This window comes from Bipolaris sorokiniana (assembly GCF_000338995.1).
Source record: "Bipolaris sorokiniana ND90Pr unplaced genomic scaffold COCSAscaffold_14, whole genome shotgun sequence".
Lineage (NCBI taxonomy): Eukaryota > Fungi > Ascomycota > Dothideomycetes > Pleosporales > Pleosporaceae > Bipolaris > Bipolaris sorokiniana.
The window spans coordinates 40,840-65,162 of NW_006911908.1; the positions used below are offsets into that span (position 1 = coordinate 40,840).

The 24,323-nt window shown below is 45.9% G+C and overlaps 8 protein-coding genes across 8 annotated transcripts; 4 read left to right on the top strand and 4 right to left on the bottom strand.

Moving 5' to 3' along the window:
• Nucleotides 1-37: 37 nt before the first annotated feature.
• COCSADRAFT_149995 (uncharacterized protein) lies at nucleotides 38-1,520 on the top strand (the record flags this gene model as incomplete). Its single annotated transcript, XM_007705490.1, has 6 exons — nucleotides 38-291; nucleotides 343-415; nucleotides 475-768; nucleotides 825-942; nucleotides 996-1,060; nucleotides 1,105-1,520. The coding sequence occupies exons 1-6, from the start codon at nucleotides 118-120 to the stop codon at nucleotides 1,518-1,520; spliced, it is 1,140 nt and encodes a 379-aa protein (XP_007703680.1). The 5' UTR covers nucleotides 38-117.
• A 777-nt stretch (nucleotides 1,521-2,297) lies between these two features.
• Nucleotides 2,298-3,225, bottom strand: COCSADRAFT_345515 (uncharacterized protein). The gene is made up of 2 exons (XM_007705491.1): nucleotides 2,617-3,225; nucleotides 2,298-2,401 (listed from the first exon to the last, which is right to left on the bottom strand). The coding sequence occupies exons 1-2, from the start codon at nucleotides 3,044-3,046 to the stop codon at nucleotides 2,340-2,342; spliced, it is 492 nt and encodes a 163-aa protein (XP_007703681.1). The 5' UTR covers nucleotides 3,047-3,225; the 3' UTR covers nucleotides 2,298-2,339.
• A 907-nt stretch (nucleotides 3,226-4,132) lies between these two features.
• Nucleotides 4,133-6,243, bottom strand: COCSADRAFT_184134 (uncharacterized protein). Its single transcript, XM_007705492.1, has 5 exons — nucleotides 6,186-6,243; nucleotides 5,934-6,128; nucleotides 4,772-5,884; nucleotides 4,610-4,720; nucleotides 4,133-4,556 (listed from the first exon to the last, which is right to left on the bottom strand). The coding sequence occupies exons 1-5, from the start codon at nucleotides 6,208-6,210 to the stop codon at nucleotides 4,234-4,236; spliced, it is 1,767 nt and encodes a 588-aa protein (XP_007703682.1). The 5' UTR covers nucleotides 6,211-6,243; the 3' UTR covers nucleotides 4,133-4,233.
• A 4,466-nt stretch (nucleotides 6,244-10,709) lies between these two features.
• On the top strand, nucleotides 10,710-12,588 carry COCSADRAFT_39942 (uncharacterized protein). Its single transcript, XM_007705382.1, has 2 exons — nucleotides 10,710-10,956; nucleotides 11,012-12,588. Exons 1-2 carry the CDS (start codon nucleotides 10,733-10,735, stop codon nucleotides 12,489-12,491), a joined length of 1,704 nt encoding a protein of 567 aa, XP_007703572.1. The 5' UTR covers nucleotides 10,710-10,732; the 3' UTR covers nucleotides 12,492-12,588.
• Nucleotides 12,589-13,925: 1,337 nt separating this feature from the next.
• COCSADRAFT_99361 (uncharacterized protein) lies at nucleotides 13,926-14,246 on the top strand (the record flags this gene model as incomplete). The annotated part of the gene is made up of 2 exons (XM_007705493.1): nucleotides 13,926-14,022; nucleotides 14,167-14,246. 2 exons carry the CDS (start codon nucleotides 13,926-13,928, stop codon nucleotides 14,244-14,246), a joined length of 177 nt encoding a protein of 58 aa, XP_007703683.1.
• A 758-nt stretch (nucleotides 14,247-15,004) lies between these two features.
• COCSADRAFT_98892 (uncharacterized protein) lies at nucleotides 15,005-16,111 on the bottom strand (the record flags this gene model as incomplete). The annotated part of the gene is made up of 1 exon (XM_007705494.1): nucleotides 15,005-16,111. The coding sequence occupies one exon, from the start codon at nucleotides 16,109-16,111 to the stop codon at nucleotides 15,005-15,007; it is 1,107 nt and encodes a 368-aa protein (XP_007703684.1).
• A 598-nt stretch (nucleotides 16,112-16,709) lies between these two features.
• On the top strand, nucleotides 16,710-18,117 carry COCSADRAFT_193025 (uncharacterized protein; the record flags this gene model as incomplete). The annotated part of the gene is made up of 3 exons (XM_007705495.1): nucleotides 16,710-16,731; nucleotides 16,851-17,227; nucleotides 17,281-18,117. 3 exons carry the CDS (start codon nucleotides 16,710-16,712, stop codon nucleotides 18,115-18,117), a joined length of 1,236 nt encoding a protein of 411 aa, XP_007703685.1.
• A 2,930-nt stretch (nucleotides 18,118-21,047) lies between these two features.
• Nucleotides 21,048-22,103, bottom strand: COCSADRAFT_345537 (uncharacterized protein). The gene has a single exon (XM_007705496.1). The coding sequence runs from the start codon at nucleotides 22,042-22,044 to the stop codon at nucleotides 21,112-21,114; it is 933 nt and encodes a 310-aa protein (XP_007703686.1). The 5' UTR covers nucleotides 22,045-22,103; the 3' UTR covers nucleotides 21,048-21,111.
• Nucleotides 22,104-24,323: the final 2,220 nt, after the last annotated feature.

Consider the following 24,323-nt stretch of genomic DNA (forward strand, 5'->3'; position numbering starts at 1 on the left):
CGATCCTTGTCCCACATCAGCATCGTACCGCCATGACCGCTGCGGGACATTGATATAGCGCCAAGGAGCATTCCCTTCAATCTCTTCTCCTTTTCGCTACTCTCGAGTCCAATCCAAATGGCTGCCTTCGACAGTTGGGTTAGCAACCCGGACGAGAGCCATGGACCGCTTATGTCCGTCGTCACCTGGTCGCTGGTCTCAGTGGCTGCTGCCTTTTTGATTCCTCGGCTTTGTATTCGCCAGCGTCAAGGGAAGCTGTGGCTAGACGATTGCACACTTGTCGTCAGTTGGGTAAGTGCCACAACATCTCGAAGCAAATAGCAGTTGGCTCATACGATAAAGATCTTACTTCTGATCCAAGTCTCCATCAACCAAGTATCTATCAACTTAGGCTACGGAGGACATACACTTGACCGTAATAAGACAAAAGAGAGTCTTAAATTTTACAACTCAGATGGCTAATCTTTACGCTAGTCGACCTGCGCAATCTTGATAAATTGATGTATATTGGCGGAGCGGAACTGACAATATATACCATCGCCATTGCCCTTAGCAAGATCTCTTTCGGACTTACTTTGCTTCGGCTGACAGATGGATGGGTCAGACTCTACGTTTACTTTGCGATCTCTACCCTGGCGATTTTTGCAGTCCCAGCTACCATTATACCATGGGTGCAATGCAAACCGCTAGCCAAAACATTTGTGGATTTCATACCAGGCGAATGCATCAACAAGCACCCCTCCGTTGTGTATGGGCGTTTCCAAGCTGGTGAGCAGACAGCTTCAAACTTTGTACCTTGATTCCTTGGCTGACTTGTGGTGCAGTGTGGTCAGCCCTTATGGATGTGTCTCTTGCTATATTGCCGTGGAAAATTCTTTCGAACCTGCAAATGCGCACCGCAGAGAAGATCGGTGTATGTGTCGCCATGAGTCTGGGAATACTGTGAGTTCAGGCATTGCTTGATTGAATTGAAGACTGAGCTAACTTCATTGAAGAGCTGGAGTCACGTCAATTATCAGATCCACATACATCGAGAAATTGACAGTACAGGATGTATCATGTAAGACATTTAAGACACACACGGATCATTGCTAACAGTCACAGATGAATCGTACAAATCTATTATATGGGCAGTCGCAGAGTGCTCCATGGCCATCGTCGCTACCTCAATTCCAGTACTTCGCGTGGTTTTCAAGCATGCGCTCAACTCCGCGATCGAAGGCTACACGGGCTCGAGTAGATGCAAATCACGAAGCAAATCACGATCGTACCCTTCCAACGTTGCGAGCTCGGGGAACCGAATGAGCACACGACAATCGAGCAAGAAAATGTCAGAGATAACGGTCAATGGAGAATGCGGTGAATCTGTGGAAGAGGTGTTTGGACGTGGATCGAATGGATCACAGAACTATATAGAGCTTGATGATCTGGCAGTCGACGAGACTGGGCGCGTCACTGCTTCGTCTCCAGAATCTCTGCCAGACCATGCCGAGCGCCATGTACCAAATTGGCCCGTATGAGTTGCCCTGCGATTTGCATGCACGGGGCGACTAGGGGGCTGCGTGCAGAGGAGTCCCGTAGGCTCGTTCCTTGGTATTAATCGTCATGGTCAGAACGAGGTTTACTATCAAACATGCATTTGCTCCTATGTACAAAAGAGGAAGGATAGAGAAAATAAAACTAGTTTCCTTCTTGTATAGTATTCATCCTTTGTCCACTGTCACTATTACAGACAAGTAAGAAGTTCTTCGACGTAGTCTCTTAAAGTAGTGAGGCGTAGCCCACAGGACCAGTCTATCAACCTATGACATCGTCGCATTCGCAGCCTTTTTGAACAAGAAACTAATCATCGCTCTACCAGACACGCTCGCGCTCGTAGTCCCGTCGCTCGCCACCATCACCGTCACCAGACTCATATCATGGGTATTGTCTGTGTACCACGCTCTCACATCGGCATACCCACTCAGTGCAACACCTGGGTTTTGTGAACTCGTAACAGAATTAATGATCACGACGGACTACGCCACATAGTAAAGCGATGCCCGGGGTCTTTCGTCTGCCACAGTAAATCGCAAAGAAGGTACTTCCTCCATAGCCTGGTAAGATAGTCGCCACCCAGCGCCGTCGCAAAACTCTCCGCAATCGCTGAAATAGCAATCAACTTATCCTTTTTGACAGAAAGCTTGCGCTCTGTGAACGTAATCAGCAAACTCCTCCATTGGGCCCTTATATCATGCTCTCCCTTTTTTAACCTCCTCCAGTTCCAGAGCCAATTCAGCGGCCTAGCTTTCCTTGGAGTCCTGAACGTATTTCTCGGAAATCCTGTTTTCCACGCCCAACTATCCCAATCGATCCCACTGTATCCATCGACCCGGAAACACTTCTGGCACTTCCAAAACACCTGCAAATCCGTGAATAAAAGGACCCGTGGCGGGAAGAAAATCGCCTGCAGTGTTCAGCTGCGCGCGTTCACGAGTAAGGAACGGGATATCAAGACGTCATACATGAATGATGAATCACTCACGACGAACGGAACCTGCGCTTCATCTGGCAAACAAGGAAGTGAAAACAGTTTGAGCGGGTTGAAATCCTGCGACAGGAATCCGTCTTGCGGACTGGCTGCCCGTGATGCCGATATCGTCAACGCAGCGTTCTGGTAGATATGTCGCATTTTTGAAATCTCTCGGTTTATGTCGTCCACATCGTCTTGGATGATGCACAGCGAGTCGATCCAGATGAATTCGCACCCCAGATTGCATGCGACGGTAAACGAATTGAGGATAGTTTGCGATAAAACATCATACGGTAGGGTCTTGGAATATTGCGCAAAATTTGCGTGCGTGGTGACATGAACTTGCGCGCCGCCCCAGCAATAACTTAGAGCCATGAAGTTGAGTTTACTATGAGAAAATGTGGTTTCGTAAAGGCGTGCGGATGGAGCTGCGCTGGGAGGAGAGATCTGCACGAGTCTACGTGGTAAAGTGATCCGACCGGGTCGTGGGCAGGTTTTGTGATTTCGTGTACAGTCTGTCATCCATTCTTTCATGAGGGAGAGAGCCTCTGGATTTCCGGGTGCAGTGAGCGCAGGTACACGTGGAATTCCAAACTCTGCTGCAAGTTTGTTTGGTATAGCTTAATCATATAAACGACCCATATTGTAGTTTGACTCTGCGTACCTGTACAAGCATAGAGAGACTCATCCAACTCTGGTGAAATATCGGGTGACGTCGCCTTTCTCATGCTTGAGACAAAGTATATGCTCCTCTTGCGGATAATTCCACATAAGCTTAGCCATCCCGAGACACATCGGGCTGCATATCTCGCAACGAGCTTTGTACGAGTCTGTAAGCATTCCGTTTTTCCGTGTCTACAGATATCCTTCGTTTGTGAACATTTGCTTTCAAATCGCTAGGTCTATCAAGAGCGAGGTGCATGGATTGCATAGTTTCAGGGGATGGTATTGGATCATTCTAATTATGATGGGAATTTAGTTCAGGAGAGTATTAGAGGAGATATATAGAGAGTGGGATATGCGAGCGGGGTAAAGTGGGTGTTGCATTGGCATCGTTCAGCCGCACACAACCTCACGCTTGACTATAGACTTCAAGTCTTATCACGTGACATGTGCTAACATTATTTGAGGTACCACTTCACCCCTTTCTCGTAGATATTGACGATATGTGAACTTACAGAAGCCTGCTTGACATCAATTGGTAGTACTAAAAAAAGATTTCGTCCAGCTCATATGTACTCAAGGCCGCTTTTAATCAATACAATTGTATTGACTGTTAACAACCTGGAAGACTCTATTAGGTTCTCTTCCATTGATCACAATTCCAATACAATCGTTCCATCCCATCTCTTGCCCATCCTGCTCCTCTCGCATCTGATCCCTTCCATCCACCAAAGCAACAATGATTAGGCTTATCTGATGCTCCTCAGACCCCATCACTCCCTTTCTCGCTCGCGCCATCCAAGCAAAATGGTAGCCCGCAAGATGTACCCATGCATAGTTTTCATCAATGAAGCAGATGGGCTGTTGAGCGAGCGCACAGCTGGCGAGAGACGTCACATCTGGGCCATGCTGAATCAGTTTCTCATGGAATGAGAGGCATCATGGGCGGCAAGAAGTCGCCCGTCATCCTGCTGACTACCAACCCTTCTGTATAAGAAATAGAAAATGTGATCTACTCTTTTTTATGCCTGTAACGTACAGATTGCTTCTAGAACTAACTAGTGCATGACAACTGCTACATGATCGTCCATGTACTTAGAGATGTCACCTAAGAAGCAGGCTGAGATGATGCTCACACAGCCAAAAGCAATGCTAACGTAGTACACATACTTGTATGCCTCTGCATACGCAAGTTGGCCGGCGTACACCACTAATTCGTATGCACCGGGTACACCCTTAATTCCTGGAAGCTCCTCGAGCAATGGAAGGAGCGAGCTGCCAGTAATTCCAATCGCTTCACCAATAATGGAGGGCGAGGTAATGTTGAGTTTTGTGGCCATGACGCCACCAATGTAATGTGTGGCAGCTGGTACAAACTTTGCTTTAAGGAGAGTTAGAGTGATTTCCTTCAGTGCTGCTATGGAGGAAACTTACAAACAAACACATTGTAATAGATGCAGTATCCGATTGAACCGCCAATAACACGAACAGCGAGGGTAAGAGCGGCGACGGTAGCGATAAGATCGTCGGGGCATATGATAGTCGCTGTTTCTATTAGAAGTTTACTCGTTATCAACAGATCAACGCAATACTTACAGATAATAGATGCTGGAACTACAATACCACCAATTCCAAGACCTGCCAGAACCAAAATACCCCAAAGCTGATGCAAATTATCCACTCTGCCAACGGCAAGAGCACCGCAACCAGCCGTCATGAGTATAGAAGAAGCGATAAGAAGTTCCTTGTTATGGCCTCGAAGCAGAGACAACAGCCATAACACAATGCAGGCTCCAGCAAGAATAGAGAAGCCGACTGGAATACCGCGGATACCGACGCCGATTGGGTCATGACCGTATACATTGAATGCCTGTGTAGGCCAGAACATGAGTATGGAAAAGAAATTGGCTCCGGAGATGAAGGTGATGACGAGAGTAAGACCCAAAATTCGTGGTTCTTGTCGCAGTCTTTTGGGAAACATGGGATGTGTTGCATATCCTTGCCAAACCACGAAAGCGATGATGAGCAATGCGCCGAGGATTAAAGGTACAAGAACATGGGTACTATGCCACGGATACTGGTAGCCTCCCCACTGCATACCCATCATAAATAAGATCATTCCAGCGACGGAAAGGAAACCACCGATATAGTCGATCTCAGCAAGAATCTGCTTGCGGCTCATGCCTTGGCTGTTAACACGTGGTGGTGGATGGTAGAAAAATGCTACCAGGGCGAGGCCAATGAAAGCCCAGAGGCCAATCCAGAGGCCAATCCAACGCCATGTTGAATATGAGGCAATAAGCTGTGCCCATAGTACAGATGGACAAAATGGAATGATGGTGAACACGAGTACTGCAACATATTTACCGCGTTGCGCAGTAGGAGCCAGCTCAGATGTCACAGCCAATGCTGTCAATTCGTTGATGCCGGCTCCTATTCCTGCAAAGACCATACCACAGATAAAGATGTTCATCTCGTGGGCAGTGGAGCAAATAATCATGCCAACGATGAGGAACATAGCTCCGATCATCGCGACCCAGCGACGGCCGACAATATCAGAGATGGATCCAACGAAAGGGCACACTGCGGCCAATGAAAGAAGGTTTGCAAGGATGAACCAGATCCATCTATCATTGCCGCCGATGTCGGCATAGATGTATGGAGGAACACCACCGAACAAGTAGACGGGGATCTGACTGCCAGTCCACACTAGACGCAAATTAATCAGGGTATTAGTAGAATCAAAACAATTACTCACAAAAGGCCATCGCAATCAAACTCATGATGCGGCTAAAGGTCATTGGGGGCTCAGTATCATGATCTTGGCCATCGCCATATGTCCTCAACCCATTTTTCTCGGAATCATTGATGTGGTCAGGCACTCGCTCGTCGATTTTTATTTGTTCAACCTCCAGAGCTGAGGGTTTTGATGTAGAAAGGCGCTCCGAGCCACCTAATAAAGCATATATTTAGTACGACATGAGCAAACCTGGAGCACGGCAATACATACCAGAGCTGCTAGTATCCACCGCCATGCGCTGAATGTGAGTAGAAACCCAGAAGTGTGGAAATGGAGCGATCAGGAAAACGGGGTAAGATAAGGGGATAGGTGTTAACTCTTCAAGGTTGGATACACCGATGTTTAAATCACCGCCTGGCCGGGACCAGATCCAACTCGGAACGTGGACTTTAATTCAGCGGCTTCGCAAGAACGCCATCTCGACCCCATGGGGTGCCATCCGGCCTCCCACAATAAGTCCGTTGCGGGGTATATATGCTAGTGATGGCCGAAGCTTCCCTCAGGGGCTCAAGTCTACGGAGATAGGATACGAATGTGTTCTAGCCGATCACTGTGGCGATACTTCGGAGGTGCTATTAGCTAACCCACGACACAAGCATCCGGAGCCGCGCAAGCTCCTAGGAACACAGTTGTTAATCAATGAGAATTTACCGCGGAATAGCGTATCGTGCCTTGCAACGTGGTACCTAATTGCTATCTCAATGAGCACTTGCCTCGCAACTATAAAAGGTTCGATTGTGAAGAGAATCCTTTGCGAAGCTTAATGCCAACTTAAGGCGATGCCTCTCACAGGTGACCAATGCTGCACGGCACAGCGGTAATCTTCAGGCAGCTTGCGCTGCACAGGACATCCTCTGAGACGGCGTGAATTGCAGAACGGGCAATGGATCCGGCGCTATGTGATTAGCGCTGAACTACCCCGCATGACAATTGCTTGACTGGATATAAGCAGTAAACAAGCACCTCGGCAGGTGATAACAAGCTTCTCGGTCATCTTGCGAGGGCTTCGGGGCAAATGGCTGCATGGAGGCTTTGTGCAACCGCATCATAGAACCATGTACCAAAAAGATGGTTTATGGTGTGATCAAGCCAGACATAGGGTTCATGCTAATTAGCTCTATACATAGGAGAGTTCTCTCGAAATTCAAACGATCTATATACAAGTTAAGAATATGCTAGACCTGCCGCCTTTTCCACATTCGCGTAACTACACCTGTCGGGAAACTTCTCCGACTCTGGCCTTAAGCACTTCAACCTGCAACGCTAGACTTACAACTTCTTCTTGCTCCTCAGTAGCCGAGAGGCTCGTTAACGGTGCCCATGCGAAGCGGAATGCCTTTGACCGAAAACAGATGCTCGAACCCCTCCTTAGTCAGCATACTTAGTCGTGTACCGAAACTCCTCAATGTTCTGGTAGACTGTTGCGTCATTGCCGTCGATGAGAAACACGTCGTTTGCGTCTGTTCGAATCAAGGTTTCTCGCGCAGCAGCGGCATCAAATCGCCAGTGAACATCCAGGTCGATTTGCAAAAGCGTGTTCTAGCAGGGGCGACTATGCGTATATTTCACTTAAACCACTAATGTTTTTAACGTAGCAGCTGTCTTAACACATAATATAGCTCAGTAGATGCATAGCATTTTGATATTTCTTCCAAATCATCTAAGGTATGGCTTTAATTTGGCGAGCTAGAAATACCAAACTTCGTGCGTCCCGAAGAGTATGATCTATGTTGCCATCATGATAATATACATGGGGTGAGGGGAATGCTATATACGGTATTAGCAGTTAATAGTCACTTGATTAACAGGGAGGCAGATCATACATTTAGCGCCAGAAGCAGTAAAAAGCTAACACAAACATTTCCACTCTCACCTGTGTTTGTGTGCGGAGTAGCTTCGTGCAAAGTTCCCGCTGTCCAGTTCTCTGAAAGTCCCATTCTGGATCTACACATAATAATTACTTATTTCTATTCATTTCTTATCTCTCAGTGCACTTGCATCCACCGTAGTGTTTTAAACACTCTGAGAATGCCTATTGATGTTATAAGCGGTATCTCTAAAAGTATTGATGTAAGCGTAGTCCTCTCTCTTTTGGTATGTTGCAATTGTTAACCACAGGGGCCTAAAGTTTGAACTAGCCAGACAAATCTCTGAATACGAACAGAACCTTGTCATTGGTCTTGTCCGCAACAAAGCAGCAACAAAAGAGAAATTTGCCACTGAAATCCCCGGCCGTAACAATATCATGTTCCTCACAGCGACCTCACCGACTATGCTAGCCTGAAAGAAGCCGCAGTCGACACAACCAAGGTTGTTGGTGAGCGCGGAGTCGATTACCTGATCGCAAGTGGCGCTGTGGTATCTTAAATGGATATATATGACCCCATTGGTGCACTGTAAGTCCACACTTGCCTACCGTAACAGCAGCAGTAGGCCTAGGCTCACACGATTGGTATTCAAAATAGGGTCGATAAGCCATCTGAAGTCGACGATACCACGAGCCAACTCATGCAGACAAATTTCACTGAAAAATATCCATCTGCTCCATCTCTTTATGTCACTTGTGTTGAAGGGCAGCGTGAAGAATATCATTGCTATCTCCAGCCCCCATGCTGATCTCAGCCTCATCAAAGATATCGGTGTGAAAAACAACGCACCGTATGCTGCATCCAAGGCCGCTTTGAATTTCATCATAGCAAAGCTCATTTCGCAGTACAAGAGAGACGTTGTGCTTATTTTCAGCATGAGTCCTGGAGCAGTGGAAGTAGGGCATTGGGATAGTCGTACATAACAATTTACTTGTATTTCTTATCACAATTTATAGATAAGAAACTTAATATCTTACATTAATGCATAGTGACACAGGAGCATAAGGACGACGTGAAGGGTCTCAAAGAAAGACTGTCAGAGTATGCGCCTCATTTTAAGGGAGCGACACCTATGAATGAGGCGGTTCGGTCAATGAGAGCGACATAGGAGAGAGCCAGCCTCAAGGTCTAATTTTCTGGTTCTTTTGTCTCGCAATTCGGGGACCAGCAGTGGATATAAAGGTTGAACATTCATGCACTATTGTCGTCAAGGGAGTGACAATATGTCTCGCTAGACAATTCAAACAGGCAATCCAGAAGAGAATGCACTTCTCAATAGCGCCTTTATGCATTTCCTGTGGACTGTCCATACAGGTAACTTAGCAAAGTATAAGCCATGTAAACAGCGTAGCTGCGGCAGATCTTTTATCCCTATCTTACCCTCACTCGTTGGCTATAAACAGTCTCTATAGTCTGAGTTTCTAAAAATTATTTATTAAGCTACTATATGTTGTTCCATTATAGCCACAATTGATTGCTTAATTTTTATACGTTCATAGATCTGCTAAGATGAACTAAAGTAGCACCTGCCGGTTCTCTAGATATTATACCTACTAAACCCAAAAGTGCAACTACGCCCCAGCACGTCGCGCGCATTCTGTCAGAACCTGCTAATTCTTAGAACACAGATCTAGCCATCTGCCATGGCCATTAATCGAATATAAGTCACTAACATACCTTTCAACTTTAAGTAGCTTCGAATAATATAATCTCTCTAAGAATTTGGTATGTAAAGGTGACCGACTAAGGGCTATTAATTCAGTATGCGGTATTGCTAACCATCTAGATACTATAACACAAATGCTGGAGACTCTAAACTCCGTGTGGATATGCCGTAAAACACCTACCATTACCATTCGCATGCGTCCCCAAGCCTTGGTCTTTTGACTAATGTGGATCTTGAAGCTGGATCCTTTTCGCTAGCGCAGTTTACTAAGCTCTAGGAGATTGTTAGCAGAGACTCATAATAAAAAACCTTGATAAGCTCTCTTATGTAACAACCTAAGAACTTGTGCGCACAGAGACAAGCCAAAAGTAAGCCTCGCCCACCCATAGTTCTAATATATTTACTAGTCCTATAGCATCTTGCTTCAGCGAAAGCACCAGCTTATCAATAAACTCTGTCTTTACAACCCTAGAGTGTTGCAAGCATCACAAACATAGTTAGAGCTTGTCAGAATTATCAAGGTAATGACGCAATCGGCAAGGTCGTAGACTGCAGCCATCGCCAATGACAATAATCTCGTGGTGCTTTTTGGGCCACTGAGTGATGCGAGGTTATTAGTACTCCCCAAGTTGATCAAAGAAGCAACACAGTGTACAGGACTTTGAGAGAAAATTATGCATCTAATACTGAAGAACTCTGTGAATACTTGAGTGTTTTATCTTATCTCTTTTGTGCGATGTTTTCTTAGAGCCTGTAATATCAGAACTATGCTTATTCCGCAGTATATTGTTGTAGAAAGTGTTCAAATTCCACACAATATCGATCCCAGGATCATAAAAAAAATGCGGGGTCGTTAGTGAGTTAGCCTTACTTTGCTTTTCTTAATGCGGCTTTTGTTAATGCGAGAGTGCCTTTCTACCCCACCTTGACCAATCATGCATTGGAACTAGAGGATTACTAAAAGTATCAAATCCAGCTTCTTTCATGTATTGCCCATGCATGAAACCAGCAGCGGCCAATGGAAGCTAGTAACCGTACTCAACGGCTCCCGCATCTTACAAATGGTCCGCAGGCGCGGACAAATGACGTCGTCGGCATTACTCGGCCTATTGATAGGAGAGGGGAAAACGTAAATACATTATGTCTGCCACCTTTTTTCATTGCTTCGGTGAATGAATGTTTACTTTTACTAATATCACATTACAATTGCATTTGAAGAAATAATGGCAGATAAAAAGCCACAAGTGGAAACCACCAATCGTCCGGATGAGTGGAGGATTGAGCAGGGATTATCCGGAGCGAGCCTCCCTGTCCTTGACATGACTGGCCCTGAGACGCTTCACATACCTCCCCAAGTATTTGGCGAGCTGACCAAGGATGAAGAAGCTATCAAGGCCGTTGGTGATCGTGACAAGCTATTTGCTCGCGAGAGGAAGGGCTGGGTAGGGTAAGTGAGAATAATTAAGGTTCATATTGAAGCGATTCGTTAAAGGCATTTGTAGATTTGTAGAGTGGGAAAACCATCCTGACAAGAAATTGGCGGCACACAAAATCCTGACTGCGCAAACATTTCCACCAAATCCAGAGTTCCAGCTAGGCCCTATTCCAGGAACGAACCCTGTCCTTCCTGGAACTCACTGGAAGATGTGGCATCATGCTGTCGGTGGCGAACTCACTCAAATCCCAGACGACTCCTGGGACATTGTTTTGAAAGAGAAGCATCCTGATATGCTTCACCTGTTGCAATTCCCATACAATGGAGAGCCACCTAAGCGACTCGTTACTGCTAAAGAGATCACACCAAATTCATTGCATTTTGTCAGAAACCATGGCGGGATCCCGATTATTGACAAAGCCGACTATAGCTTCATGATAGACGGCCTTGTCAAGACACCACGTTCGTTCACTTTAGACGAGCTCATGGATCAAACAAAATTCCCTCGCATCGAGAAAGTGGCGACTATACAATGTTCCGGCACTAGACGCATTGAACAGATTCTGAAGTATCCTGGTCAAGGCGACGAAGTTCCACAGGCGCCTTGGGCGGAAGGTGCGATTAGTACCGCTAGCTACGTGGGTGTCAGCCTCAAGAAGGTCATCAAGGCATGTGGTGGATTGATCGATGGCGGAAAGCACCTTGAGTTCTATGGTGCTGATACCTACTTCAAAGATGACAAAGTCATGAATTATCTTGTCAGCGTCCCATGGTCGAAGGTCAAGGCAAACGAAGTCCTCTTAGCATGGGAGATGAACGGAGAGCCACTCCCTCGCATTCATGGCTACCCTCTCCGGCTTGTTGTCTTGGGCTATATTGGTGCAAGAAGCGTGAAGTGGGTATATCGGATTAAAGCCATCGATAAGCCATCCCGGGCGCCGGTGCAAAGCCAAGAGTATCTCTATTTTCCCCAGCAAGTGGGCAAGCATAACCTGAAATTGACAGACGGGATACAAATTCAAGAAATGCCAGTCAGTTCGGCAATCATGTCACCATGGACAAAGCAAGTGGTCATCCACAACGGCAAAATACGATGCAAGGGTTGGGCTTACTCTGGCGGCGGTCGATGGCCAGAACGCGTCGAGCTTTCGGCGGACGGCGGGTTTAACTGGTACACAGTCCCTGTCGAAAATATGTCCAAGAAGCGCAAGTGGACCTGGCGTACCTATGAGTTCGACCTCCCGTGTGACGTTGAAGGTTGGGTTGAGATTGTGTGTCGATGTTGGGATAACGCACTGAACACACAGCCTCCTGACGTCCGAACTGCTTGGAACTGGGGCTTGCATGTCACTAGCTCCTGCCATCGTATCTCCGTATATAGCGTCAACAAGTCTAGACCCTTAACCAAGACCCGCCTTGAAGAGTTCGACAAAGCCAACATTCCTTTCGCGTCCATCACAGTACCGCTCGCGTTTCCAAGTCAGAAATGGGAGGCCTACGAGAAGTATTGGGCGGATCATGATCCGCGCGACGCTGATGAATTCTAAGTCCATTGGTACGCGATGAGTATTCTTCTCCATATATGTACTTATTCGGCACAGAAGAACTATCGAATATCAAGAGTTTTCATTAGCTGTGATCCAGACGCACTGTTTGAAATGTCTAAGTTTTAACAAATTGATAATTGTTGTACAAGTCTGAGTCTAAGATATACTGGTGAGCCTCAGGGGAAGTCTGGCCGAAATGCCGCGGACCATCCGTTTCGACTCTTAGAAAGCTCTAAGTTCTAGATCCTAGGAAATTTGTCTGACAATAAGCCCTTTGCTTACGCATCTATCCTCTTATATTTTATTCCTCATTAGCAATTCAAACAATGACAACAAAAAGAAGCGCTAGCATTAACACTTCAATACTTCCAGCTAGTGCTCATAGGAATCATGGCCTTGAATGCCGAGCGATCGTAGCATAGTGGAGTGACCGTCTAAATTGAAGAAGAAGCTCAAGGGAATACATTTTAGTAATAGTGAAAGGTACGACCTGGCGGTTCCGAATGGCCAGCGATCGGTAAAAGTATCTGGCACCATGAAGCATATTCATAAAGCATCGACTCTATGGCTGATTGCGCATACTACAGCTGCGTTTTCTTGATACTTTTTTGCTCTTCCTAACCTTCTATAAGGTCCCGACCTCAATGTCTTTGCTTGTTCTGACTTTGACGATTTTACATAGAATATAACTAATCCTTAAGGTTCTGCGAAATGACAATACGACCGCCAAGCTATATTATAGGAAAGTAGTGCAGAAACGTGCCACGCTTAGTAGTAGTGGTAGGAGCATTGTGTATCGCGCCTTGTTGTACTTCAACTCGAGTTGAATGGTTGGTATATTGAGCAGCGCTCTGACCTGGCTCTCGAGTACCTACGCTCCCGGATCAAGCCTAGCTTTAAAGGATACTACTACAGCCCGCGCCCTCGTTGTGGAAGTAAGCTTTCCAGGTTTATGAATGCCCAGGCCACAGCAGCTCGTATTAACATAACCCGTTTCCGACGATCGCGAATCGCAACTTCAATCGAGGTTTTTCTAGGTCCTCTGTTTGTGCAATTGCTTAGATATCGGAACTCGTGATCGGAACTGTGGAATATCCCACAGAAAGAGCTTCCACACCCAGGCGTTGAACGGGAAAATGCATATCGATCGGTGTTTTTTGAGTCACCATGGAACATTGATACGGCTCAGTAGCGCTTACTTAGTTTCGAGAATGCAAAAATCCCTTTGTTCAACAAGCTCCGTTAGTAACAGTAGAGAAAGTAGTTAAAGGATGATAAGGTATTTACGGTGAAGACATGAGATCTTAGCTGGTTGGGCAGAATATAAATACTTGCTTCGCTACCACTTATTGGAACACAGCAACTCTCACTACGCATTTGCATTCACTATCCTCCTGTTTATTATAGCACAAGTGTAAAATCCGAATATACATCATGAAGTTTGTTACTATCATCACTGCTATCATGAGTGTTGCGGCGGCTACAGCTATCTCAGCTGAACTTCAAGAGCGTCAATGTATTCCTAATGGATGTAAGTATTTAAGCCCTGCAAAATTTCTCTATTCACTAACAATATAGTAAAATGTGATCCTGTAAATAATCGTTGCTGCAGCAATCATTGCGAGGGTACTAGATTCTCCACGCAACTCAAGCGTGTTACTAACAATCCAAATAGCTGTCCCGTGTGGAAGCAATAATGATGTCTGCCAGCCTATTACCACAGGATGCAAACAAAAATCCTCAGGCTCTAGTTAGTGGGGGTGGGGACTGAGTCTAATAGGTAAGAAAGTTGTTTCCTTATGCTTAGCTCGATTAAACTCATTCTTATAATAGAAACTTGGTAATGTCTCACTCTCGTGCCTAGCACTCAAGGGCGTTTAGGCACTGCTCTGATTTTAGTAAAGCCTTCTTTGAAGAATATCTGATAGTTAGGTAATAAGTTCAGCACGCCCTATCTAAAAATCTATCTAAAGAAATCCAGCATCTTTCCTGTCCAACAGTTATGCTCCTTGAAATTGTTCTACCATGCGATGCATTCTGAGACGTTGTTTTTGATTGAATGTTGTTACCTAGCGTGATTACTTAGCTGGTCCGCTTCGCGCTATTTTTACTTATGCTCGAAGTGCATCAAAGATCACTGAGAGTTCAAAAGTCATCGTGGCTGTTTCTGTTTTGATTTCGCATGAGATGGAAATTTAGGGTACTAACTGAATACTTCATGGGGGGTTTAAGATAGTTACAAGTTGTACACATAGTAAGTAGTCAGGCTGGAACTTGTGGCATAGGTGATTTTGCGATGGTTAACTATTCTTAGCGCCAAACATGTCCAGGTGCAAAAATCGAGGAATTTCACAGCTCCATAGGGTTCAAGTACTTGTATTAAATAGTTACGCTATAAATTGTGTGAGAATCTATAGTAAAGAAGAATATCTTTTCAAAATTCTAGCAGCGGGTGAAAATTTCAACAACTGACAAAGACAATATAGTCACGTCTAAGTGGAAAAGCAAACCCTTTAGGTAATAGTCACAGCCTCTGGGAATCGTCTGGCCACCTCTGTAAATCCTTTCTGTCCGCGAGACTTCAGGGTAAAATCCAGAAAAGCAACAATATGAGCAACCGTAAGCTGCATCATCCGTTTCCCTTCAATCGTACCTAGCAGATCACCGATGGCCGGCACCTGCGCGCTTTCAAGTCCCAACGCGTTCATCAATGTCGGAAGGTCGGAGAACGAATAGTGCGCCGATTTGCGGACTTCAATTTCTTTCTTCCAGCTTCGCAGTTTTGGCCATATCGTCTTCCAGGAGGGGTCTGTTTCTTGCGTCTTGTTGGCATGACCGATCAGCATGAAGGGCTTGTCAATGCCCTTATCGAGGACTGGGCCAAACATGGTTCCATCGAGATTGATGCCGCCATGCGCAGAAGGGATTTGCGGTACCGCTGCTCCTGCAGCAGCACCTCCAAGAGAATGACCTAGAACAGCTATTTGAGGGAATTTTTGAAGTACTGTATGGATTGGGAATAGTTTCTTAGAAACATGGCTTTTGCGTAGGCTGTTGAGGGCAAACGAGATGTCATCTGCACGGGTGGCGACTGTCTGATTGATCTTGTCGTCAGGAATATCAACACCGGTAATGATGGTTCCGTTAGGATACTCGACAATATCAGCGTCGTATGGGTGATCGATAGAAACAACTAGATAGCCTGAAGATGCGATGCTTTGCAGCATTATGCTATACAGATACCTGCTGGTACCTAGCGCACTAGAGAACAGCACAAGTGGGAGAGCTGGTGTGGGACATAGATCTTGGGCTGTTGATATGTCGCATGCTTCGAATTCGAAAGACGGGAATATTCCGTTGGGGAGACCGTAGACTGAGAACTTCTTATCCATGAAAGCGGCTGTCCGGGGCGGCATATAAGGTTTGGTTCCTTTGTTCGTGCAATTCAGGACAGGATAAAAGCTTGAAACCATGATCGAGCGGCTTCGTCCGTCGTCGATATAAGGATCCTGGCGATCTGTGTCAGTCAAGAGAATGGACGCGCTCCCAATTGTTATGTTGTCTTGGCCGACATGTCTGATGGTTGTTTTTGCCGCAGAAAGCAGAGGAAGGATTGCCATGTAGGCTAAGATCGAGGCAGGGAAGGTGTACATGGTGAATAGCGCAAAGGGATCTTAGAGGTAAGCTGCAAGATGAACTTGTTTGCATGAGCCTGCTTGTTGGAGAGAATGGTCGCTTTATAGAACCGTCTCCATGCACTTTCAGTGAATGCCACTGACTCGTAGCAGCGCTCTTTCATTTCCACTTAGAGGCAAGTCGACAGAAGACTCCGCTGTAAAGAAGACGTCCATGTCTTAACATTACTCGTGTCCGACAAAATGAAGATAGTTTGGTCTTCTCAAGCTGACGATTGGTTGGGGGGAGATCCGCGTTGGGAAGGTAAGGCGAATATGGAGAGCGCTCTAATATTTCCCAATCAAGGAAAGCGCGCGTGCAGAGCCTCGTTGGCTGCGCCTCTCCAGGCAGAGTCAAAACAAATCGACGCCGCAAGTGCGCTCTTTCATTCCCACATTCGAAGAAGGCTGATGTTTGTACTTGGCAAGCACGAGAAGAAAATTCTTTCTTTCCGTTATCAAGGCAATCTGAGCATAGGGCACAAATGAGGTCTAGTGTAGGGCCTTTCGATGGCCGCCGCGCGCGAAAGTCGAGATGTGAAGCATGTGCCAAGCGGAAGATCAAGGTGAGTCCACTGGTGTCGTCAACTTCCCGTGCTGACGTGAAATGAGTGCTGCGGCGGTACTCCCTGTGACTATTGCAAGCGAACAAAGCAGCCATGCGTGTTCTCCACCCGTCGTCCAGTGGCGCTCGTCTTTGTTGAACAGAGCCCCAGTAGTAAGACTCAGCCAATAATGGACCTCGATCGCGATTTGGCCTACTTCTTCAACTCTTTCTTGCCCATGAACATCCTCACCAAGAACAACTCATCATGGCAGAGTGAATTGCAGCTTTGGTTGCACCAATCGCCTGCGTTGAGCAGTGCAGTCTCTGCTATTGCTGCACTTCATCGTTGTCAGCATGAAAAATTGTTGCTGAACACAGCAGGGGCGAGGGAGAACCAAGTTCACGCTCTGAATTCATACAGTCAGGCTGTGAAAAATGTTAGGATTGCTATCACGTCAAACTCATTCGCGGGCCCTGCTCTATTATGGTCAACATTCTTCCTGGCTTTATTTGAGGTGTGTCGAGGCAAATGTCGAGATAGAGTTGCCATCATGCTAACTCCAGACAGTTGATGCGGGACAGCAGTGGCACGGACTGGCTATCACACTTCCTGAATGGCACATGTGCCATCCTCCGTTTGCAGCACCCAGCACATCTGCTGTTGACGAATGCAGGTGCTAGCCACAGGCGCAGTTTCTTTTTCACAACTCGCATCTTCGAGATTGCCCGGGCTTTGATATATTCGCAACCTACCTTTCTGAGTGAGCCTGAGTGGACTAATGCGCTGTCACAGTGGTGGAGTTGCGAAGAGGGCCAAAGGCTGTGGCATCCCAAAGAGGTCTTGTTTGATATGCTACCGCATTTCTGTGACTTGAGCCTACGCACACTTCGCTTTGCTCAAACTGAAGAAACATACCTACAGTCCAGCTTGCATTGCATAGAGGCTCAAGGGCTTGCTGAGGAGGGTATTGAGTTGCAGCAAGGGTTGCAGCAATGGTGGATATGTGCGGAAGCATGGGGAAAAGATACTTCCGAGGTGGACGCTGATCTTATCGTTGCAAAAGCATACTATCACGCCATGAACATTTATCTCTCGGGCTCGTATGACTACCACAAACATTGGAACCAGCCTGGCTCACCACCGGCTCCAATACTGAACAGATCGAGCATCGAAACGCACATGAACGAGATCCTTCGGTTGGGTCAGGAATTGCTTGACCATGGTCTTGCTGGCCTTTTACTTTTCATCCCACTTCGGATAGCGGGAGCCCGTGTCTCTCACAAAAAAGATCAAGATCTTATTCTCCAACTACTCAAAACTATATCGCAAAGAGGATACGCTGTCGCAAATGCGATCCGTGTTGACCTTATTGAATTGTGGGCGCGAAAGATGACCACAAACTGAACATCTCTAGATAACCTTTTCGTGTGAATGGTGGTTTGTTTAGAGCAAAATCGGACGTTCGTTTTAGACACCTCTGTGAGAGAACACGTTCTTCCGAATGGCTGAGGTCAACCATGAAAATACTACCCAGATATCGGAGATTCCATACGTCTCCTATAGTGCCCGTCAAACTACAGAACACGCGGTTTGATTGAGGAGATGACCAACGCCGTCAGCTACCCGGATGGGTCACACTAAGTAAAACAAAAAGATAATGACACTTATCGCTCTAGCGGTTTCTTCATATAAACTATGTTTTCTTTCATGCGCTTTTCTCCCCTACATCTGTTAGAATACGATTGAATACTACTTTTTTTCAAGTCCCGAGGTGGGTGGCTACTAGTGAAAATGAATATGGCCAAGGCAACTCATACCACTTAAGTGGAAAACGGAAACTTTAGCCAACGTCTCCCTCTTTCTACTTTTTGCATAAAATATGGCCTATAGCCCTTATTTGACAAGCAGCTTATGCATAGGGTGTTTGATTGCTGCTTCCCGGGTACACTTTGGTGCAAAAGCGCTACAAAAACAATACATGGGTGAACATATTACTCATTAATGGGAGGGCAAAAATGCTAACGTGAACAATTTACTTAAGGACAGTTATATGCTAGCTAGCAGACTAATTTTTATATGGTTTTGTATATGTAGTACTGCGTAGACTTGAGTCGGCCGGGAATGCATATCTGAAGCAGCATATTTGTAAACGACTAACGGCATGTTCCGTCCTCTTCACAATGACTTGTGCGGCAAACGTCGTGACAACTCGGAAGTTTTATACTTCCGAAGGTTGTATCTGACATGTCCGACGTGTCGGGTGTATCGGCTGGCTTGAGCGGTTCAGGTGTGGCGCTGGTGTTGGACGGTGTGCATGCAATAAGGCACGCGCATAGCAAACGCCCTATTGGACTATCGCAGCTAGTGTCCTTTGGAAAGAGGTGTTAGACTGAAGTTCAAACATGAAGATGGGGTCGAAATTAGGACTTCATACTACGACAACACTGGATGAGTCAATTGGTTGACTAGGGGCGGCAAGGACTATGCTTGCGAACGCAAGCGTAAGGGAGAGGGAAATAAATCTCATTTTGATTGACGAAGTTCAAATTTGAATGGTTTTGGAAAACTCTTAGATAGAAAACAAAAGAGAGTTGATTTGGGGATTAAGGCACAGGGAGAAGGATTTCCCGTTATATATATATGCACGGAATTGGACAACTACGCACATACACAGACGGGAAGCTTGGATACTCTGACGTGAGACCGTAACCCTAACCTGGGTGGTGAGTCTACTCGCCTACTAGCCTTATTACATTTAAGTCTATGCAAGTCCCTCTTTTCCTTCTTGTTATAATATATAAAAGTTGAATAAATTGCAAAAGTTCCAGTCGACGGAGTTATCGAGATGCAAGAAGTGGGCCTTTGATGCATTCTTGCCGGTACTGTCTAAACAACTCGCAATAGAGCTAGTTGGCAGAGTCATTCGCGAACATGGCAGATTTAAGGACGTGCACTGTGTCTTGGAGCTCTATTGGCTAAATCTCTGGTATGGAATTATTATCGGTATAATATGGAAACTTTATGCGCTGCTTGAAACAAGCAATGCGGCTCGCAGTATCGTACCGGTCTGGCCTGAACAGATTGCTGAACAAATCATTCATATGCCTCGTTGTAGTAATAAGGTTCAGTCAAGTCCCATCACCCTAAAAACACCGATCGGCAGCACTCTATATAACCGGTGGGAGCATCCAGGATGAGACCCTTGCTTTGCGAATTTACAGCATTCGTTATTTCTATTAATAAATACGCTTTATAGGTGGAAGGCTGGCGGCTTCGCGCTTAGTTAAGGTGTTTATGATTACGGCTCTTGTCCTGAACTCTACAGGCACATCCAAACCCTCTTAATGAGTAAGACGATGCCATATCTGTGTCTCATAATCGCTCTTCTTGAAGTTAAAATCGAAGTCCCTTGGACCTATTTAGAGATTGAGCTCCTCTCTTAGTCGGAATAAGAAGACTCGGTGGGAGTGGTATCACAGCCATGTTAAGAACAGAACTAACTAGATGACAAGAGGGAGGAGCAAGGCGGGAATGAGGAACGGGTAACATACGATTATAATATATCATTTAAGCCACTAAATCGGGCGAGAGAAATGAGAAACGACGCTACGAATATGACCACTGTCCTGCGTAGTCTGAACGGCAATATTGAAAGATTGAACCACAAATATCAACAGGCCTTACTAAGTTTTGTGATACCTACTCCTTCGTGGATTCTCATCTTCGCAAGGCAAATATGGTCTCTAATGATTCATGTTTCTGCTTAAAGCTATGAAGTCATCCTAGATCTTCCATGCAGCGTCGTTAGCACTTACTGCTAGCGCTGCACCAAAGCGCGACCTACTAAGGGACACTGCTCCAATTGATTTGCAAAAACGACAGGTATGTAAAGACGATCTCGGTTCGTCCTCGCACGCACCTAAACAGAATTTGGGAGTCATCACATATTACTCTTTGTGTTGTAAGCTGACTGAGGAATACTCGTGCGCTTGCCCATGTTCGGGGAACGAACCGACGTGATCGATTGGAATGCGTGGATAGATGTTATGAGAATATTGTTACTTCAGCAGAGTCTTTCTCCAATTAGGGACCTATATTTCAGAGAATCACTAGCATATTCTTTGTTAGTAAAATATCCCCTCTTGGTAACAGGCTAATTACGTGACCCTACGTGACCCTGTGCGCCCGCGCGGATCGTTTCCTCCAGCCAGGGGTACTTGATCGCCCTACAACTTCATCCCTCTTGTTACATGTGATATATGGGACACGTTTCTCGCCAATTAATTGCAAGATCATCAATAGGCTAGTGCTAAAAGAGTCGTTTCGAAAGTTTACTGGTGACTAAATTAGATATCTATAGCTGCCTACCCTAGGATAACGATTCTACGTATTTGCGGTTCAAAGTTCTTTTCCTTTTAGTTCAGACTCTGTCCACGACCATAATTCCTTAGCTACATCTTCATCTAACACATCTCTCCTCCCCTTAAATTCTTTGCCAACTGGGTAGTACATCCCACCATTTGCAATTGTTTCACGTGACACCGTGCATGCCCACAATTGATTCAATGTCCCTGTTGGTATATCGACAGACGCTGCGTTTCCTAAAAGCCGCAAAAGCCACTTCATGATGGGGTTTGACATTGGGCCGTCCATAATACCTGTGCGAACAACTCCTGGGTGGACTGCGATTGTTGTGATGGCAGGGTTGGTTTTTGCCAGGATTCGAGCGAAATACATTTCGGCGAGCTTTGATTGTCCATAACGAGTCATTGTGTTGATCCGTTCAAGTGTAGTTTTGACCTCGGAGAGAATCAGACCCTCTTTAGGCGAAAGGGTATGCAACGCCGAACTCACAAAGACAACGCGCACGTCGTTGCCTGGACCTAAAGCTGTTTTCTCCAAACAAGGCAAAAGCAGTCTTGTGAGAAGGACTGGCCCCATATAGTTGGTGCCGAATTGGATCTCGTAGCCATCTTCCGTAAGACCCGGTGGGCACGCAAAGATGCCGGCATTGTTGACAAGGATGTCGAGACGGTCGCCCTCTGACAAGAACACACGTACAGCTTTAGCTATAGAGGAGAAAGATGCAAGATCTATCTCAAGAAAAACAATGTTTGCCTCTGGTATCTCCTTCTTAATGTCGGCGATGGCGGCCTGTGCTTTTTCTTGATTTCGAGCTCCGAGGTAGATCCTGGCTGGGCTGTGTTTTGCAAGCTGAGTAACGGTTTCCTTCCCCAGGCCGTTGTTCCCTCCGGTAACGAGAATAACTTTCCCTGATAGGTCAGGTATCTGCTCATCGGGATTGAAGACTTTTTGTTGATTGAAGATCATTTTTCTGTTGGTGCGGAATGTATCAAGGCTGTCTGAGGATGATTCAATGAATGAAACTGATGAACAATAGCTAAGGTATCTTTCAATCTTCGCGGGAAATGCTCACGCAGTTATAGCTTCAGTCAATCTGAGCAAAAGCACACTAGACAAGGCTCGCATTGGAGATGAGTATTAATCACCTTCGTGACTAGTGTGTAAGCCGCGTTTACCGTGTATCAGCACGTCCATTCGCATGCAAAGACAGGTGGAGGCGCATATGAACAATTCACAATTACTAGCATCGTAATAGGCGAGTCTCGCGAATCTCGCGACTATCGGACAACCGAAATACTCTAGGATCTGCAAGATTTGTCAGCTACCGGTATCTCGGTGTTCAATTTTAAACTAGGGTACCTGGTTAGCTTTTGACCGAAATACAATAACTCTTATGCATACGTCTCCCTCTTTGCTGCCAGGTATCGCAAATTTCGTAATTAGATAAGAACAATAAACACTATACCTTTGCAGCTTGATTGCTCATCACCAGGTGGGAGCTTGTAAATGCCCATGCCATCCCTGTACTCGATATCCGTGTTACTATCCAAGCCTGAGACAAAGCGGCATTTGAAATCTTCATTGTCTATTGTAACAACGAAACAGAATGAAGCAACTGGAGATGTAAAATCAAGTGCTTCAGCCATATCTGTTCTTTCGGTGATTGGTGATGTATCGTTTGATATATGAAGGATGTGCTAGCCCGTTCAATATAAGGAATAGAAGGCACGCATTGCACGGAACTGAGATAGCTAACTTGTTGCTATGAGGAATGGGGTGAAGCTTACTCAAATATGTCTTCGATAATAACAATATCGACTGCTTCTGGAAGACAGGTGTGGAAAGAGCAAGAATTATTGGTAAAGCACGAATTCTGCCTTGCCATTGCAGTGCTGCCAATCCTCATTGTTGGGATTCAAAGGAGACTATATAGGCTATGACGAATACTAAGAGGCATATGATACCTACGTTCCTCGGTGCATTTTCTAGTCCTTGATCTAATTAATGTTGAGAAGCAGGTAGTGCATACTTCTGTTAGTGCATTCACGTGCTTGATCTTCCGTCAAATTACTTATCTCTCTAGCAACAACATGGCGATGGTCTATGGGATGGTAGGGCGATGTTAGAAGGAACATCAAGTATGACAAGTGTGTAATTCATAGAAACTGTATGATCAATAGCTCGCTATCTCATATATACTGGAGCATGGAAATAAGAGGATGATAAGTGCGTGAGCCCGTCGCATTGGATGCCGATGGCAATCGCTATTCAGCTAGCATGTTTAGCGGTAAACACGCGGCCAGAGGCGCTGCTGAATCAACTCGAATACAGGCGGCTTTTGCTACACATTGAAGGTTTCGCTCGTTTATGTGGCCCGCCGAACACTAAAGTCGCTTCTTAACACCAATACTATGAGGCACAACAACACCACCCATGTAGCTTGAATCAATAGAATCATGGCACACTCAGAATTTCGAATCTAGAAGTTCAATGTATTCCACGAGAAATGACCAAACATAGAGCATTGCGAAGTTAACTCCAAGACGTAACTAGGTCCTGAGTGCAAGGGGCTGGGCTCTAAAAGATTGCGCGTGAATATCAGAAGAATGACACTAGGTACGTTCTCGGAGACGATTACTGGTGCACTTAATTATAGCAAGTACATACGCTGCCTTGTACATTGGATAGGGAAACGCACAAGATCGGCAGTCGAAATAGGTTAAAAGTGATGTCGTGAGAGTTGTAGGATGCGAAGTAGATGCGCCAATGGGCTGCATCGGCGCTTTCGGCGAGAGTGCGCACCGATGCATGACCCCGCCGGAGCAGAGTTAGGAACAGGAAAAGTCGAAAACCCCACAAGACATTCTGAAAGGCTTAAGACCACGGGCCAGGTCTTGTTCCGGTGATCACTGACGAATAGGTAGGCAACCAAACTGTGGGGCGATAAGTTTGAACCCTGAGGTTCCACAAAAGTATCCACAGACCAGAGCTCCAACGGCTGAAATGGGGTTATTTCTGAGGGGAAAGATAAGACCTCGGATGATACCCTGATCGCTGATAACAGCGTTTACGAGCGGTCAGTTATGGGAACAAAGTCACCTCACATTCTTTGCTTCATGTTGCGCAAACTCTCTCCGCTCAGTCAAAGCCTATTGGAAAGCACAGTGATATCGTGGAGACACGATGGGAGAACCGGAGAAACAGGACGTGGTCGCGACCACCACGTTACAGAAAGGCGATGAATA